At 42.3% G+C, this 17,235-nt stretch overlaps 1 protein-coding gene and 1 pseudogene across 2 annotated transcripts in view; one reads left to right on the forward strand and one right to left on the reverse strand.

Moving 5' to 3' along the window:
- Nucleotides 1-17,235, forward strand: part of Cdk19 (cyclin dependent kinase 19) — a 139,864-nt gene that overhangs the window by 111,237 nt on the left and 11,392 nt on the right. For both annotated transcript variants that reach the window (XM_057761339.1, XM_057761340.1), the window contains 3 exons: nt 9,304-9,435; nt 14,046-14,189; nt 14,341-14,410. In XM_057761339.1, the coding sequence (XP_057617322.1) occupies nt 9,304-9,435; nt 14,046-14,189; nt 14,341-14,410 (346 nt within the window). The remainder of the gene's footprint in view (nt 1-9,303; nt 9,436-14,045; nt 14,190-14,340; nt 14,411-17,235) is intronic.
- Nucleotides 1,046-1,309, reverse strand: LOC130862375 (60S ribosomal protein L36-like; annotated as a pseudogene).

The raw sequence follows: 17,235 nt of genomic DNA on the forward strand, positions 1-17,235 counted from the left end.
TTATAAAATATATTTTAATCATATCTACCCAGATATTAATTCAGCCCATCCCCTCTCACCCTTATGTCATTTTTAAAAACATGAATTCATTTAGTGCACAAAGGTTTATATGCACAAAGGTCTGCCTGATTTTGGACAACCTGCCAGTGGTCGTACCTTCAAAGATAAAATTACCCCCCCCCCAAGCCATCAACTTCCAGTAGCTTGTGAGCTAGAGGTGGGGCCCAGTGAGCAGGTCTCAACAAGGTAACCCTTGCTGTGAGTTCATGAGCCCAGTGGCCATGCCGTGTCCAGGAGGCAGCACTTTGCAGCACCCCTCTAGCCTCCAGCTCTTCCGTCTTTCCACTGCTTCTTCTGCAGTGCCCCCGGATGCCAAGGGGCAAAAAGTTTCTAAAATTTTGGCTTGTACTATGGAACACTCTGAAGATTCATTTAATCAGGAAACATAGGTTTTACAGTATGGTCTCTTAAACAGAAGTTTCTTCTTTTTGGAAGAATAAGTTTATGTGTTTAAATATGAATCCTTTAAAAGATACATGTTTAAAAGATTACTTTTAGTAGATCTGCTCTAAACCTTCTAATTTAGTACCTGTACATCCAGAGATGTCTCCTTTGATCCTAGCGCTTGTACAGTTTTGATACCAACACCATGGCTGTTGTTGACTTTAGAGACCACTGTCTTTAGAGTGTTGTATACATTGAGTCAACTCAAAGCCACTGGTTATCAATCCAGTTAGTTGTTGTATGTCATAGACAGCCTTGAATTTATTGTATCACAACAGTTTTGGTAGAAATAATAATATGGTAATACAAATGGTTGGAGCCAGTTAATATTTTTTTCCTTTTTCTTATTAGAAGATTCTATTTGGTTTTTGACTCTAGCTTGATTTAAAACTGAGGTATTCCTCAAATTGAATTCCTTTTTAGAAAATTTAAAATTAAAAATACTGCCGACATGAAGATTTTTTTTTTTTTTTTTTTTTTTTGTGCGCCACAGCAACGTTTATTGAGAATGGGGAGGGGATCAGTCCTTCTTGGCCGCCGACTACCTCATGGCGGCCAGCACGTAGCTCCGCTTCTTGCTGAACTTGAGTGCGCGCTTGTCCTTGGACACCTTGAGCAGCTCCATGGCGCGCTGCTCGCTTGTAGGGCATGAAGCCGCACACCTCCCGGATCATGTCCCGCACGCGCACGAACTTGGTGTGCTTTGTGAGGCGCCCACGCCGCCGGCTGCGCCTGGCTGGCTTACGTTCTTTGTCACCTTGTGGCCCTTGTTGAGGCCCACGGCCATGGGGTAGTGCAGGGCCATGGCTGCTCCTCTCTGATGGTGGCCGCGATAGGAAGGACGGCGGCGCCGTGCGGAACCCTGGGATATCTGGCGAAGATTAAATTTTTTAAAAGTTATACTGAATAATGAGGTTTTTTAGTAAAAATATTTGAGTCATTTAAAACACCAAGACTTGATGTAAGTCAAGCAAGCAAACACTCACATACATGATTAGTAAAAAGGACATAATACTGTTGCCCTCTTTTGTAGTTGTACTAAAACCAAGATTAGCAATTTACCAGTTAGGAAAATATGCCAAGGGAAATGTAGTATTTCTTAGACAGTTTTCAAATCATCTAAACCCAAAAGAGTGAACGTTAGGAGTATTGTCTGAGTGGTTGGAGTTCAGTCGCTTGGGATGCTCGGTTGTTGGTGTAGTGGAGGACGAGTTTGTGGTTGTGTCTGCAGAAGCTGGTCCAAGTTCAAGGTGAGAAATACAAATGGAAGAATTACCTTCTCAAGTTCTCAAGAGGTGCCTCAAAGTACAGACGGGGTACTTCTGTCCAGGCTAAAGGACTCTGAAGCATAAGTTCAGTTGACAGTTACCTGGTGTTAGCTCTTGTCATTTTGTTTTTATCTGAGTGTTCACTCTGGGAGAACTCTGAACAATTCTGGGTTTTTAGAGTTGCTTAAGTCTCATAGTAGTACATAATGTCTCATTATTAGAGATGACATGTACAGTCCTTTGTCATTCTGTATGTCCAGTTACTGTCAACTTCTAGGGGCAGATCGAGTTTGTCCCATGTAGTTTATTCACAAACAATCACAATAGAGTGTATACTTGGTGGAACCAAGTGAAATCACTCACCTCTCAGCCAGAGCCCTCTTCACCATAAGAAAGGGCAGGAGAGGCCTGGAGACCTGCTGTGTGGATCTGAGGTAATAGCTCTCCTCCCTCATTTTAAAAGCTAAGCAGCAGAGAGACCCATACAGATGGAAAGATGAATTAATAAAAGGTGAAAAATAATAAAAGATGAATAATAAAAGGTGAGTAACTGGATTACAGGTCAGTAAAATGATATGACATTCTTTAGCACATTCCATGGGGCCTCAGAATCTAAAGTTTTTGCCCAGGTACTATATAGACAGTGTGGATCCCTGTCCCTCTAGGCTTTAAGGAGAGGCCATGACGGGCTGGGAGTTTGATACAGAACTTAGTCTTGCTTGGGAACTTCTAGAGAATAGAAGGAAAGGGGGATAAGGATTTAGAATAGGCAAGGTGGGATTCTTTATTCATTTCCTGCTCTTTAACACCTTTTTTTTTTCTTTTTTTTTTTTTTTTTTTTTTTTTTTCTTTTCAAGACAGCATTTTTCTGTGTAGCCCTGACTGTCTGGGAGCTCATCTGTAGGCCAGGGCTGGCCTCGAGATTCACCTACCTCTAGATTAAAGGGGTATGCCACTATTGTCTGGCTTTTAACACCTTTCTTGTTTCTATAATTTCCAAAACTCTTTTTGGTTTTCTTTTGTAAATTTGCAGTTTTATCATTTCTTAGGTGCTTTTAAACTCAAACTGAAGTAGCCTTCCCATTCAATATATTTTGCTTTATTGTGTACAACTTCTAGTTTGGAGAAACAAGACAAAAACACAATGTAAGTTTGTTGGGTGCTCCTATTGCACATGCAGGATAAGGGTGGATAAGTTATAGTTTGATTGGCTTTCCTGGTTTTCCAAATAATTGCAAGTTGAATTGCAATAATTATTAAACATAAAGCCAGGTGGAGTTCCCTGTGGCTGTGGTCTTCAAACACTTCCTCCTTTGGATTTCTGCTTCCCTTTGTTTTGGTAGAGGTCTTTTTTCCTGGAAACTGTATAGTCCTGTTTGCTAGCTAGAGAGATTTGTGTTTTGGATCAAATATATTTGCCACTTGTGGGAAAAACTTCCTTGGGTCTCATACCAAGGTGGGTTCTTCCCATTGTGTCTGGGCTTTATTCTGAACATTTGCAAGAATGTGAAAATACTGGGTGCCCACCCGTTATGTGTCTTCATAGTGGAGCTAATAATCTTCCTTCCAGGAAAGGGGTGTGTTGTCTCATTCCCTGTGAGGTTGGTGCTCATCTTGACCCTGGTACCTCTATCTTGATCTGGAAAGGAGAGGTACTTATCATGTTTGGTATCTTTATGATCACGAACTTGTAGAATTTCTAAGCTGAAGGGATGAAGTTCCAGTAAGCTGGAGCAGACCCGGAAACCGCACACTTGGGTCTTGGAGATGCTAGCTAGCAACAAGTGCTCTGGAAACAAACAATACAAACAAATGCTTTGATGGGTGCTTGAGATAAAACACAAGGGCATTCGCTAGTAGTCTGCTCAGAATGCAGGACTCTCAGTCCATCAGCTACACCAAAGGAGAGGCTCAGTCCCCAGAAAGAAGTCAGCAGCATCTACCCAAGGAGACAGTGTGATTGGCTGGACACACAGGAGACCTGCTGTAAGTGCTGCCAGTCCAGTGAGTCCTCTTATGGAGGCAGAGCCTCTGTGAGGTGTGGACACCAAGTAGAGCTGTTATCTCCAAGTGAATAAGGGGTTTGTTCTGAGCTAAAATGAGGGGCCATGACCGAGGAGTACACATTTAAGTTGCCTTGAAAAACATTTCAATATGGAGGCAGTGGCACAAACTTTTATAAACCCAAAACAAATCATAAGTCAAATTTCCCAAATATGTTGGTGAGCACATCAAGTAGATAGGTCATAGCAAGAGTAGATAAACTGTGCCATGGGTTGTAGATGTTCCCAGTTAGATTATTCACTTCTAGCCTGTAGGAGCTAGTGGTCTGTGAGTGCATCCCAAAGGTTCTGTCTGATGTTTGCAAGGATGGTAGGTCAGACACAGACAGCAGATGGCCTTTAAAAGGACTTATAATAGCTCAAGATAATTTGGCTCTGGATCTTCAGCATTCCCACTCTGCAATCACAAAGTTACTTCAGTGAGTTAGCCTTGTAGTGTCTTTAAACTGGTTGTAACATTTTCTGCGCCAGTTCAGTTCATGCCTCCATCTTGTCTTCTTTGGCGTTTGTGTCCCTGTGTCCCATGTTAGTGAATTCCCATTGTTTCTCTACTCCTACGAGAGCCTTGATATTCACACTTTGGTTTCATTTACCATAATTTGTTAAAATCTCACTCTGAAATCCATTTTCTCTATCAAAGCTGTCCCTGAAAAGACCTGTGCGTATGACCTCTGTCCGAGCACTCCCTGTATTGCCACGGCGCACCATGTCTCCTGAGCAGCCTGGCCCAAGGCTGGCTGACATTATGCCTGGCTTTCTGTCCTTGGCTTCTGCACTGTGCTGCTGTTGCTGTCATTAATGCGCTTTTTCAGGACACCTTCATTGACTGGGGCTCGGCTTCCTCTGTAATTAGTTCTGTAAAGAGTTGGCGATCCATGATCTCTAATTCTAGATGTTATGAAAATGATTCTACAGTTTAGATGTCCACCCTCTCTATCAGAAGTCTTTACTGTTATCTGGACCTCTTGGCAACCCGAGTTCCATTGTCCCCAAGCAAATTCTTCATCATCATCATTTTAGACTCTTTATTGTTTTTGTCATTCACGATGTTTGCCTTAGTCACATAAACCTAGTCAATATAAAATTGTGTTCTCTGCTCAGGTCAGTTACCTTATTGTTAAGAATTTTAAGATTATAGTTCTGTTAAAGATTGGGGATAAGTTAAGAATTAAGCAATAACTACCAGTAAGAGTAATTATAATTGATTAAGCCCTTATAAACTGTGTTTTAATGCCATTTTGTGTGTGTATGGAAATCCACCACCATGCTACTTCCACAGCCCCAGAATTACTGTTTAAAGACAGTATAGTGGGGACTGAGGGAACTCATGGTGGGGTGTTTGCATGATGTGTATGAGACCCTGGGTTCAATCCCAGTGGTATAAAAATAAAAATCTACAGATGCCTGCTGTGAGACAATGGTCTTGTACCCTGTCACTTGTATTGTTTTAATAAACGCTGATTGGCCAGTAGCTAGGCAGGCAGTATAGACAGGGCAACCAGGCAGGAAGTAGAGACAGGCAGGGCGACAAGAACAAAGACTTCTGGGAAGAGTTGTCACCCAGACACAGAGGAAGCAAAATGAGAATGCCTTGCTGATAAAAGGTACCAAGCCATGTGACTAACACAGACAAGAATTCTGGGCTAATTTAAGATGCAAGAAAGAGTTAATAAGAAGCCTGAGCTAATAGGCCAGCCATCCAGTTTATGATTAATGTGGACCTCTGTGTGTTTCTTTAGGATTTCACGACTGCAGGATTTGAGTCTTAAGGCTTTAGTATAGTTCTCTTTGGGCTCCAAAGAGCTGTACAGTTGAATGGTTAAAAAGGTGCATTGTGCCCTGTCCTCCCCAGCAACCTCAAAGACACCCCCCCCCCGCCCCACTCCAGTATGGCTTGTGCCTTCAATCTTAGTACTTCACAAGTTGAGATGGGAGGATTTTCTTGGGCTATATAGTGAGGCCAGCCTGGGATAAGAGTGAGAACCTTTCTCAAGAAGCCAAAAATATTTAACAGTCCTTGTCTAACATCTCGCCTCCCTCCCTATCTCAAAAGACTTAAACTTCGAAATCCAACTCAAGTTCTGTTTTCAATTTAGTCTACTTTTGCTGTGTTTAAGAGCATGCTTCCAATGGTACCTTGAAGGAGATAGAGACCCTCCCGCTGTGGGACTTATTAGTACATGTTAGAAACCAGACAGAACTGACTCCTGTTACCTGGGCATGTTTGTGTGCTTCTGTCCTGCAGACTCGTTGAATGTTGGACTCTGGTGTTGCTCCTTGTTTGCTGTTAGATACTGCCTAGTTAGCACCGCACACCCACACAGGGTTCTCGGTGCAGCCCTGGCTGTCTGTCCTAGAACTTGCTCTGTAGGCCAGGCAGACCACAAACTCAAGAGATCCACCTGCCTCTGCTTCCCAAGTGCTGGGATTAAAGGTGTGCACCACCACTGCCCGGCTTACCCATCCATTTAATTGAACAGTTCCACACACTTTTTATTTAAAAAAAAAATCAAAGCATTGTTTAGGTTATTTACTTTGTCTAAATTAGTAATTATTTGAAAAGGCTCCTATCAACTTCAGCAGGATGGAATTTTCTTCTGGCCTTGGCTTTATTTGACAATGAATTAAACAGAATTAAGAGATGGAGGCAGGCATGATGGCATATGTCTTTAGTCCCAGCACTTGGGAGGCAAAATGAGTTCCAGAACAACCAGAGTTACATTGTGAGGCCCTGTCTCCAAAAATAAATAAATTACTTAATTCATTTTTAAAAACTTAGATAAGAGGTTGGGAATAAGAAGAGAAACATTAGTTTTCGCCTCTAATATCAGTGGATAAAGCAGCATCTCATCACACGTTTCCGCCACCATATTTTCCAGCAGCAGCAGCCAGCACGTGTCACTCAGGGAAGCTGGTGTTTTCAGTGTTGTGTCTTCTCATGAAATAATAGGTACAATATTGGGGAAATTGTTGACTGGTTGTGTTTGCACTAGAGAAATTGACTTTTAAAGGGGTAGGTATCACACGGGTTTCTGGTGAACTTTAATTTCTTTAAGAACTCCAGAGTTTTAATACTTCAGAGCAGTCTCATGAAGTATTATACATTATTTCAAACTCTAAATAAGCAATATAATCAATTATAATTTAATGCATATTATAGCATACTTAGCTTCTGATTAAATGATCCATTATAGTCACTGACATTTGTTCTTTTTATAGTACATTTGAATCCCTTACACATTCAAAATGTACTATGTATATTGTATATTTTAAATTATAGAGTTTTTTCATTCTTGTGACTCTGGCTTTGTGGTTTGTAATTACCATATGTATAGTTTATTGGATGCCACTCAGTGCTTAAGAGTATGGCTACTGAAGGGCTGCATGGTTCCTTAGTTGAAGTGCCTAACACACAGGTTTGAAAGGCCGAGTTCAGATCTCCAGAACCCACATTAAAAGTTACTCTATTACCCTAGAGCTAGGGGTGTTGGAGACAGGAGGATTATGGAGCTTGCTGGCCAGCCAGCCTAGTGAGTGTGTGTTTAGCTCAGGGAGAGAGCCTGTCTCAAAAAATAAGATGGTGAGTATTGTGTCACTAAGGTTTTCCTGGGGAAATACTACACAATTGTCTACTCACCTCAGAGAGGGAGTTCATGGTAGAGCAAAATAGGGTACCACCAGGGACCAACTTTGTGATTGGTGAGGGGTAACTCACAGGAATTTAAGTGAAGGGTTTATTATAGGAGCAGAAATGACTCAAAGACAGCTGTCACCAAAGCCCGCCCCAGCACAGGTGACAGCTCACAAAAGCTGGGAACCTGAAGCACACTGCTTGCAGGCAGCTCGGCATGTTGGAAAGTGTCCTGGAAAAATGACTCAGTTGGTCTGAACCTCTTCCAGGGAGGTGGGCTGGTCCCTGCTTTTTCTGGTAGCTGATCTGGTCTCTGTCCATTTTGTTTGGAGAGGGGGCTCGAGATGGGGGCTTCTCTGCGTATCCAGCTGTCCTGGAACTAGCTCTTGTAGACCAGGCTGGCCTCGAACTCAAGGAGATCCACCTACCGCTGTCTCCTGAGTGTACTGTCACCGCCAGCTCTACAGCTTGGTTTGCCTGAGAATGACTCTCAGCAGTTGTTAGTGTATCCTTGGGAGGGAGGGGCATAGTGAATCTAGCCAGTTTCAGGGGCTTCCTGGAGCTAGTTGAAACCAGAAGTTGTTTCCCTTCTGGTTTCAAATACACCATCCCAGCAAGGAAGTTCCCCTGGGATGGATTGTTTCAATTCCTAAGAAATGACTAGTCAACGTAAGAGTAGTAGAGAGACACCCAATACCAGCGTCTGCCCCTTCATGTATACTTGGACACACAAGAATGTAGCTACTAAATCAAAACATGGTTTTTGAGTACTGATGATTTGCTATTCCTGTGAGCATAGACAAGTAGTTTGATTGCCTTTGACTTTAGAGTCTTCATCTCAGAAGTGAGAAGCAGAGTACTAACTGGTATTCTTACAAAGGTGAAGTGAGGTTGTATGATGTGTGTAAATGCCATTTGTAAAGTGTCTTTTTGATATAAGGTACTTCTTATTCATGAAATCATAAAAAAAGATCTCTAGAACCTTACAGTGACAATACTTACTTTGTATACATCTTTGTTAAATGAATTACTATAGCAATTTTCTATATATCTTTTATAGCAAGTATCTGTTCTATGTTTTATGTGTGTCCCTGGGATTGTGTATGATGTGCTGATACAGTCCACTTTCTAGGAGAAAGGTCCCCATAAGGTATTTTCTGTTTTGCACACTCTAATTGCTTCCCCATAGCCGATTCCACTTGTCCAGTCCGCTGTCACTGAACACAGAGTTGGGAAGAGGCACATGTAAGTCAGCCCTTCTGAGTTTACAGCACCTGATTCCAGCACATCCTGAACTAAGTAGTGTGTAGAGTTAGTTCTCAGATGGGGAGGTGTACAGTCTCTAAACAAGAGCCTTTGGAATGTTTTATTTGCTCCTGAAAGCCAGGAAGCAGAAGTTTAAACTCAGATCCCACTTTTGACTCTGAACTAATGGTTTGCTGTTAAGGGGTCAACATACTTTTAAGCTTTAGTTTCCTTGTCAGTAAAGCAGACAGCATAGAAGTCTGTCTCAGTAAAGCAGACAGCATAGAAGTCTGTCTCAGTAAAGCAGACAGCATAGAAGTCTGTCTCAGTAAAGCAGACAGCATAGAAGTCTGTCTCAGTAAAGCAGACAGCATAGAAGTCTGTCTCAGTAAAGCAGACAGCATAGAAGTCTGTCTCAGTAAAGCAGACAGCATATAAGTCTGTCTCAGTAAAGGTAGACAATGCAGTTCCTAGCCAGGATGCAGGTTTTAGAGCAAGCATTTGTCTTTGAAAGGTTAATGGCAGTTATCAACTCCTGCGTAGCTATGATAGCACGTCAAGTTGAGTTTTATGTATTTATTTTCTTTTTCAGCTGACATGGGTTTTGCCAGATTATTTAATTCTCCTCTAAAGCCACTTGCAGATTTGGATCCAGTGGTTGTGACATTTTGGTATCGGGCTCCAGAACTTCTCCTTGGTGCCAGGCATTACACAAAGGCCATCGGTAAGTGTCAAGATGGTTGACAAGCTGAGCGTTCCTAAGTGTAAAATAAAATAGTCCATTATAAAGCCAGTGCATATGGAAGCAAGGGCTTGCACATCTTCCTTTATGCTGACGTAGCTGTTGATCTGAGGAGTTGGAAAGAGGGCTAGAACTGTTTTCACAGGACTAGGAGAGGAGTATCATGCTGGAGAAAATCTCCAAGTGTCTAACCAAGACACAGTATGACGTCCCATCTCTCTTGATGCTGTGGTCTGCAGAACAAGTTTGTCCATTAAGGCAGTCTTGGTAGGATCATGCCACTCAGCAACTTGCCAGACCACCAAAAGGAAAAAGAACTAGAGGAAGGAAAATAGTTATAAACATGTTTGTTAGGATTTATGATCTTTTTTGTAATGGAGACTCTAGAGATTTTACCGCCTGACCACAGAGAAGACTCAGGTATGGATAGGGAGTTAGCAGGTGAGAGTCTTCCTCAGCTCTGGATATCTCTTTATAGCGAAGAAAAAGAGAAGGTGAGGAGAGAGGAAGCAGTGGCCAGGCGCTGGGTTGACAGTGTTTGTATTTCTGGGAGAACTTCTTTACATATTCCTCCTCTTCCAAGCTGCCGCCTCTGCTGTAGGCAGGAGCAGCCTCAGCAGCTCAGCTGCCATTGCACCTGTTGAACAAGGCTCTAAGAGGAATGTGCCTCAAAATTCACAAGCAACACAGTCCCAATTCTGCTTAACAAGCTGCTGAAAATGGCATGCTGCTCAAAGCACTGCAAGTGCTGTCCCTGTGTCGGGAGATGCAGTTAGCCCATGATTAATTCCTGTGTAGAAAGCAGACGTGCATTACAGTGCCTCGCTCACCAGAAGGTCTGACTGTCCAAAATCCAGATTCTGTAGCATATTGCCAAAATAGACGTTAATATAAATATAAATTATTATAAATCAGTGTAACTATAAAATATTCATAAATTACCAAGCACTTGCAAAAAGTGTTCTCAGAGCTGTGGGGACAAGTGTGTCTGACCATGGAGGAATGGGAGTGTGACATTGGACTTGTGTCCAGTTGGATCAGAGACTGCTGAGGCCATGGTGTCACTAGAGTGACGAGAGCTAAGTACTCATGTGGCTCTTTTGTTTTCCAACCTAATGGATTTGCTTTTCTCGTTATCTAGGTCTTTTCCTACCAGTTATTGGGAACAGTACCTTAGATAACTTCAGAAGGCAGAAGTAGTCTGAGATGTGTGTGTGTGTGTGTGGAGAGGGGAGGAGTGTTAGCTGGAAATCAATAGATAGAACCATAAAATAAGCAAGATGAAATATAATTTCAGGACATGGGGGGATGGCAGGAGTGTTCATCCTTTTGGCATTGCAACATGTAAAATGATCTCATCATCCATAAATGCATTGGGCCATATTCATAGCTATCTTGGGACTCATGCAACTCAAAGGCTGAACATGCCTGGTTGATCTGTGGAATCAGAAGCACTGCATATGCCCCTGGCCCTCACCTACAAGTAGTATGACATATAAAAGGGAGAGTTCCCGTTAAGAAAAGAGTTATTAGTCAAAATTTTTTTTCCTGCTAAAATTATTTCTCATTGTCTTTTTTCTGTTGCTGTGACAAAAACACCATAACTGAGGCAACTTACAAAAAGAAAGAATTTAATTTGGGGCCCATAGTTCCAGAGGATTTACCCATCATGGTGTGTGTGGGGGGGCATTCCAGCAGGCAGGAAAACATGACCAAAACATTAGCTGAGAGTTTACATCTTGGCCCACAAGCTGGAAACAAAGAGAGCTAACTGGGAATGGCATAGGTATTTGAAACCTTGAAAAGCCATAGCAGTGGCACACCTCCTCCAAGGCCACACCTCCTCCAAGGCCACACTTCTTAATCCTTCCCAAACAGTGCCACCAACTGGGGACCAAATAGTCAAATAAGACCCTATGGAGCCATTCTCATTCCAGTGACCATACCCATCAAAGTTAATGTTATACATACAGTAAATCCAGCTTTTCATGGACTTCCCTGCACAGTTGTGCTGTGTGTCTACACACTGGAGAGCAGCACACTTTTGGAGAAGCACAGTTGTGGAATTTTTCTTTTTCAGCTTCCCTTTGCTGTTGGAAGGAAATAGATGTGGTGGGTTTGCTGTTGTTATTTGGTTGGTTTTAATAAATATAATTGGGTATAAATTAAAAATCAACTGTTTTTTCCCCTTGGGTAAGGAGAACTGAAATTGAATTTTAACCAATTTGTAACTTTTCTGCCCAGTTAATGAAATTTAGCACTCAAGATAGAAACATACTTGCCAGGTACTAATTCCTGAAGTGCTAGTGCTTGGGAGGATGCCGATGTAGGAAGATTGTGAGTTCAAGGCCAGCCCAATACACACTGTGAGATCATATCTCATCTCCAAAACAAAATCATAAGTCTTAATGATCCATTCACAGTAGAAGTTAGGAGGTTATTAAGATAGAGAAAAATAACTTCCAAATGAGCTATCTCTGTGTTTAAAATATCTACAGGTACATACTCACTCATTTTCACTTCTCTACAGCCCTGGCTTGTGTCAGGAACAAGTATAATGATACAAGAGCTAGATGGAAATACAGAATTATAAGATAATGTTGGCAGGAGGCAGAATTTAAAACATTGCTTTCTTCTCTGAGGTTCTTTATGCTAACAGTTCACAGAGAAGTCTAGGTTTCGCTTTTTGTCCCTCGAAAGTACCAATCAGGAGTTGACATGATTGGCAGCTCACAGTAGTGTAGAAGCCAGGAGGAAGCGAGATGGTGGAGTCATTAGGGACAAGAGTGACAGACAGGAAAGGATTAAAAAGTTGACACAGACTATATGTGGTATTAAGGGGTGTCCGTGATGACGATGGTGGCTGTGTCATGAAGGAAGATTAGGTCATGTTTTATAGCCTTAAATGATAACAGTAATGGGTGCGCTAGACAGCGGTTACTGACGGCCATTTCCCATTATCCAGAAGGCAGATTTCTTGGAGGGAAATGTCTAAATGGTCAGACAGGAGAGAGGCCTTCCAGCATGGTTTCATGTTGGGCAGCCTGTTTTACAGCAGAGCGTACTAATGTTTATTCTAGTTAATGGATGTAATTAAACTCTTTGTTTATGTAGTTTATCTTCAGGATGTGTTTGGCATTGTGGTAAACTATTCTTTTTTGTATTCCTAGCTGTATTTTCCATTCTTAAACTTACTAAATAACTTTTATCAAAATGGGCAAATGTGAATATTTATCTCAAAAGTTAATTCATTTATGCATATAGCAAAACATTGTAGGTATAATCTTAGTTCTAGAAATACATTATGTCTTCAATATATAAAGCCAAGGACAATGATGTATAATTAGTAACTCTGAGTAATAAAACTCTCATTAGGTTAATTTATTTAGTGCTGATGGGATCAAGCCCGAGGTCTTAAGTCTAGACAATATCCATCAAGTAAGCCACGATTCTGACCCCCCACAAGCTTTGTCTTAAGGTTTCGGTAGTGGTGAGGACAGCTAACGGGACTCTGTCCGGTGGTGTGTCTCACTGGTGTCATGCCGTGCCTGCTTATTCTTGTTTTGTGTGTCAGATTCTAGATTCAGAATTTGTTGGGAGAAATGGACTCTTGGGGTTTTACAGGAAGAATTCGAGTTTTCTATAGTCCTTTTGCTCTCTGAACAGACTTAAGAATTTATTGTGCTAACAGATAGGAATATTGTTTCATTCTGTCAGATCTGAGTGTTATGAACTGTTACATCAGCAGTTAAATGCCTCTGTTGTTAAAGTAGTGGGGACAGTTAGAAAGGGGTTCACTGTGTCACGTGTGGGAGCAGTGGGGACAGTTAGAAAGGGGTTCACTGTGTCACGTGTGGGAGCAGTGGGGACAGTTAGAAAGGGGTTCACTGTGTCACGTGTGGGAGCACAGGCCTGGGACCCAGCACTGGGGACTCAGGCAGAAAGCTCACATGTCTGAGGCAGCTTTGGCTATGCAGTGAGAAGTTCTCTCAAATTCCCATGAGGAATTTTTTTTTGCCAAGTTTAGGTTTTTTTCTAAGCCTTTCTGCACCAGGAAATTTATAAGTAAATGTTTCTTTTATTTGGCTTCAGAACTGTCATGACAAGACATCCCATGTTATTTGTGTTATTTTTCACTGTGTGCCACCCACATCCACACGTATGCATGCCTCGGGACACACGTGGAGGTCAGAGGAGTTGCTTCTGTTCTTCTACCTTTGTGTGAGCACCTTTAGCCACTGAGCCATCTTGCTGGCTCTGTGTGTCTTACTTTTAAATATCTAAGGAGGCTGGTTTGCACTTTTGATGGAGCTTCTGATTCTCCTACTTCCCACAAGCTCAGGTTACAGATGTGAGACACCATGGCTGTAGGGTTTGTGGTACTGGCTTGAGCCTAAACCTTTGTGTTTGTGCATTCGAGGCAAGCACGTTATCAGCTGAACTAATCTGCAGCTGCTGTATGGTTCTTCGTTATGTTTATTATACTTTACGTATTGCTCTACTAAAACATATTTTTGTCTGTATTGGAATTCTGTGTAGGAATTGTAACTAAGGAAATGAATGCATTTGTATAAAATGTTTTCCCTTTGTAGACATATGGGCAATAGGCTGCATATTCGCTGAGTTGTTGACTTCAGAGCCTATTTTCCACTGTCGTCAGGAGGACATAAAAACAAGCAATCCTTTCCATCATGACCAGCTAGATCGGATATTTAGTGTCATGGGGTTTCCTGCAGGTAATGTGTTCCCCTTTTTAAAATATCATTTGGAGTTATATTTCAAACGTGTTTCTTTGTAAGAACATGCATAAAGTTTGTTTTATGTTTATTTTAAACTAAAAAATAGGAGACTTTTAATAAGATATTTTCTATAAATAATTTCTTTAAGATAAAGACTGGGAAGATATTAGAAAAATGCCAGAGTACCCAACACTTCAGAAGGACTTTAGAAGAACAACGTAAGTGACCCCGATTACTGTAGTTCATCTGTGCTGGGGAAACAAACAAAAGTCTGGACCAGTAATGCCTGGACACTAGAAATTAATTTTCTGACAGTTGCAGAGGCTGGAAAGTCCAGGATGAAGGTGTGCTGGCAGGTTTGGAATCTGTTCGGCTTGACTGCTTTCTACTTTAAAGAGTACCCTGTTGCTGTGTCTCCTATGGTGGGAGGGCAGAAGGCTGTGAACTGTGTTAGAGCCTCATTTCTGAGCCATCAATGCCATTCACGGACTCAGAACCCTCCACAGCAAATGCCTTTGAGAGCCTCTCTTTTGATACTTCCACACTGGGGATTAGATTTCAGCATGAATGTGCTGAATGATACAAATACTCAGGTCCTTAATTGCATATTGTAGCTTCAGTAGAAACATGCACTTGTTTTTAAAAGGATAGAAGTTTTAAACCAGAAACTCAGGGTTGGTTTACTTGTCCTGTAAAAAAGAATATATTCCAAATGATTTTAACTATATACCCAATTTAAGGCTGCCATATCTAAAACCAGAGGCCAGGCCTGATGACACACACCTTTAATCCCAGGACTCGGGAGGTAGAGGCAGAGGGATCTCTTGAGTTTGAGGCCAGCCTGGTCTACAGAGTGAGATACAGGACAGCCAGGGGCTACACAGAGAACCTGTCTCAACACCCTCCCCCAGATAAAAACAGTTACAGTTTTAATACAATTTAGGCCTCAATTTAATATGATTGCTGTGGTTTTATCCTACCTGAGTTGGTGACTGAGATGCTGTCATGAAAAACTAGGAAGGATGGCAAGGAAGAGCCACATGGTCCAGGATCCAAATAAAACAAACTGCTGGAGGCAGATATGTTGATTGGACATGAAGGGGAGTACAGCCAGCTTTATTAGCCAGGGTTCACTCTGTAAAGAAACAGACTGGTGTGTGTGTGTGGGGGCGGGGAGACAGACAGACAGACAGACAGTCAATGAGTGAGTTTTAGTAGGTTGGCTTATAGGATGTAGTCCAGTTAGTCCATCAATTGGTCAGTCATCTCATACTAGAAGGCTGAGAATTGAGAAGCTGTTCAGTCCACAGGGCTGAAAAAGATAGGTAGACAGCTGCCCACAGACAGTGGGTCTTCCGTTCCAGAGGATCTGATAAGAGAATTCCTCAGATTCCCAGGACCTCCCTGCAGCTCGCAGCTCTCCATAACTCCAGATTCACGAGATCTTACACCTTCTTCAGGCCTTCAGTAGGTACTGCTTGAGCATGGTACACAGAAATGCGTGCAACCAGAAGTCCCTGTATAGGAAATAATTTTTTAAAAAGAGGAAAGAAAAGGGAGCAGAGAGATGGTTTGCCGGTTAAGAGCACTCACTGCTGTTGCAGGGCGCCCAGGTTCAGTTCTCAGCACTTAAATGGCAGCTGATTACCTTCTGTAACTCCATATCCAGGGGATCTGATGCCCTCTTCTGACCTCTGCAGGAAAACACCCAATACGCAGTAAAATAAATATATAAGTAAAACTATTAGTGATAATTGACCCCCTCACGAGCTCTCCAGGGGCTTGCATTTTAGTTGATTGCTGAAAGTGCAGACAGGTTGATAACCGAGATCATAACAGCTTCTCAGGAAATTTCAGTACAAGACAGTTTGTTTGTAGGAACAAAGGAGTTATCATAAAGGGAACTAGAGAACAGCAGCGTTAGTTTCTGGCTCTTCACAAAGCCTCTGCCCTTTAGAGTAACACTTATCTCAAATTTTTGACCGGGGCCCCTTTGTCACTACGCATTTTCCCTGGAAAACCCCACGGTTTTGTTGGCCTCAGTTTACCACCAGTTAAGGCAAAGTTTCTAATTCACACACCTTGCGTGTCCCTTGCACGGAGGCGCTCGCTCCATGTGTGGAAGCAGCACAAGCCCGCTGCCCTGAGTGTAAAAAGCTGAGTGTGACTGTCCTCCAGCCCCCACATGCTGTGACACACGCAGATACAAACATGTCTACACACACACACACACACACACACACACACAAAATACATGTCTTTTAAAAAGTGTATTAAAGTTTGGGACTAGAAAATTATTTTAGATTTGAGAGTTTTTTTTTTCCAGATTCTGGAAGTGCTTTGGGTTGCAGACTTGAGGCTTTAGTTTACTAATCCACATGTATCCTCAGCATTTCCCCAGTTTTCAAGTTCACTTCTTAAAGCGCTGTGGTAGTTTGTAATTGGCCCCATAAAGTCCTAGGGAGTGACTATTAGGAGGTGTGACTTTGTTGGAGTGGGTTTGGCCCTGTTAGAGGAAGTACTCTCGGTGGCACTGGGTTTTGAAGTCTCATATATGCCCAAGCCATGCTCATTTCCTCTTACCTGCAAGGTGTCAGACTCTCAGCCACTTCTCCAGCACCATGTGTGCCCGCACACCGCCATGTCCCACCATGATGGTAATGAACTGAACTTCTGAACTCTAAGCCACCCCCAGTTAACTGTTTTCCTTTATAAATAGAGTTGCTGTGGTCATGGTGTCTCTTCACAGCAAGAGAAGTCCTAACTAAGACAATCGCCAATGGAATCTCAGCCTGAAATAAAGCTCTGCTCTCTTAATCCTAAACCTTGGCGGCCTATATTTCATGTCCCAAGAAATAGCTCCATGGTTCACTTAATGTTCAAACCCTCTGGGGCAGAACCTCTGTCTCACCATCAGGCATTGACCCTTACCTCTCTGCGTTCCGGATGATTAGCAGTCTACTCAGTGCTTTCTTCTAGAAATGCTTTGACTGTTTCTGCCCCTAAACCTTGCCTGTTTAGTCATAACACCAGTGTGCTCTGC

The sequence above is a fragment of the Chionomys nivalis genome, chromosome 2, assembly GCF_950005125.1.
Source record: "Chionomys nivalis chromosome 2, mChiNiv1.1, whole genome shotgun sequence".
Taxonomy (NCBI): domain Eukaryota; kingdom Metazoa; phylum Chordata; class Mammalia; order Rodentia; family Cricetidae; genus Chionomys; species Chionomys nivalis.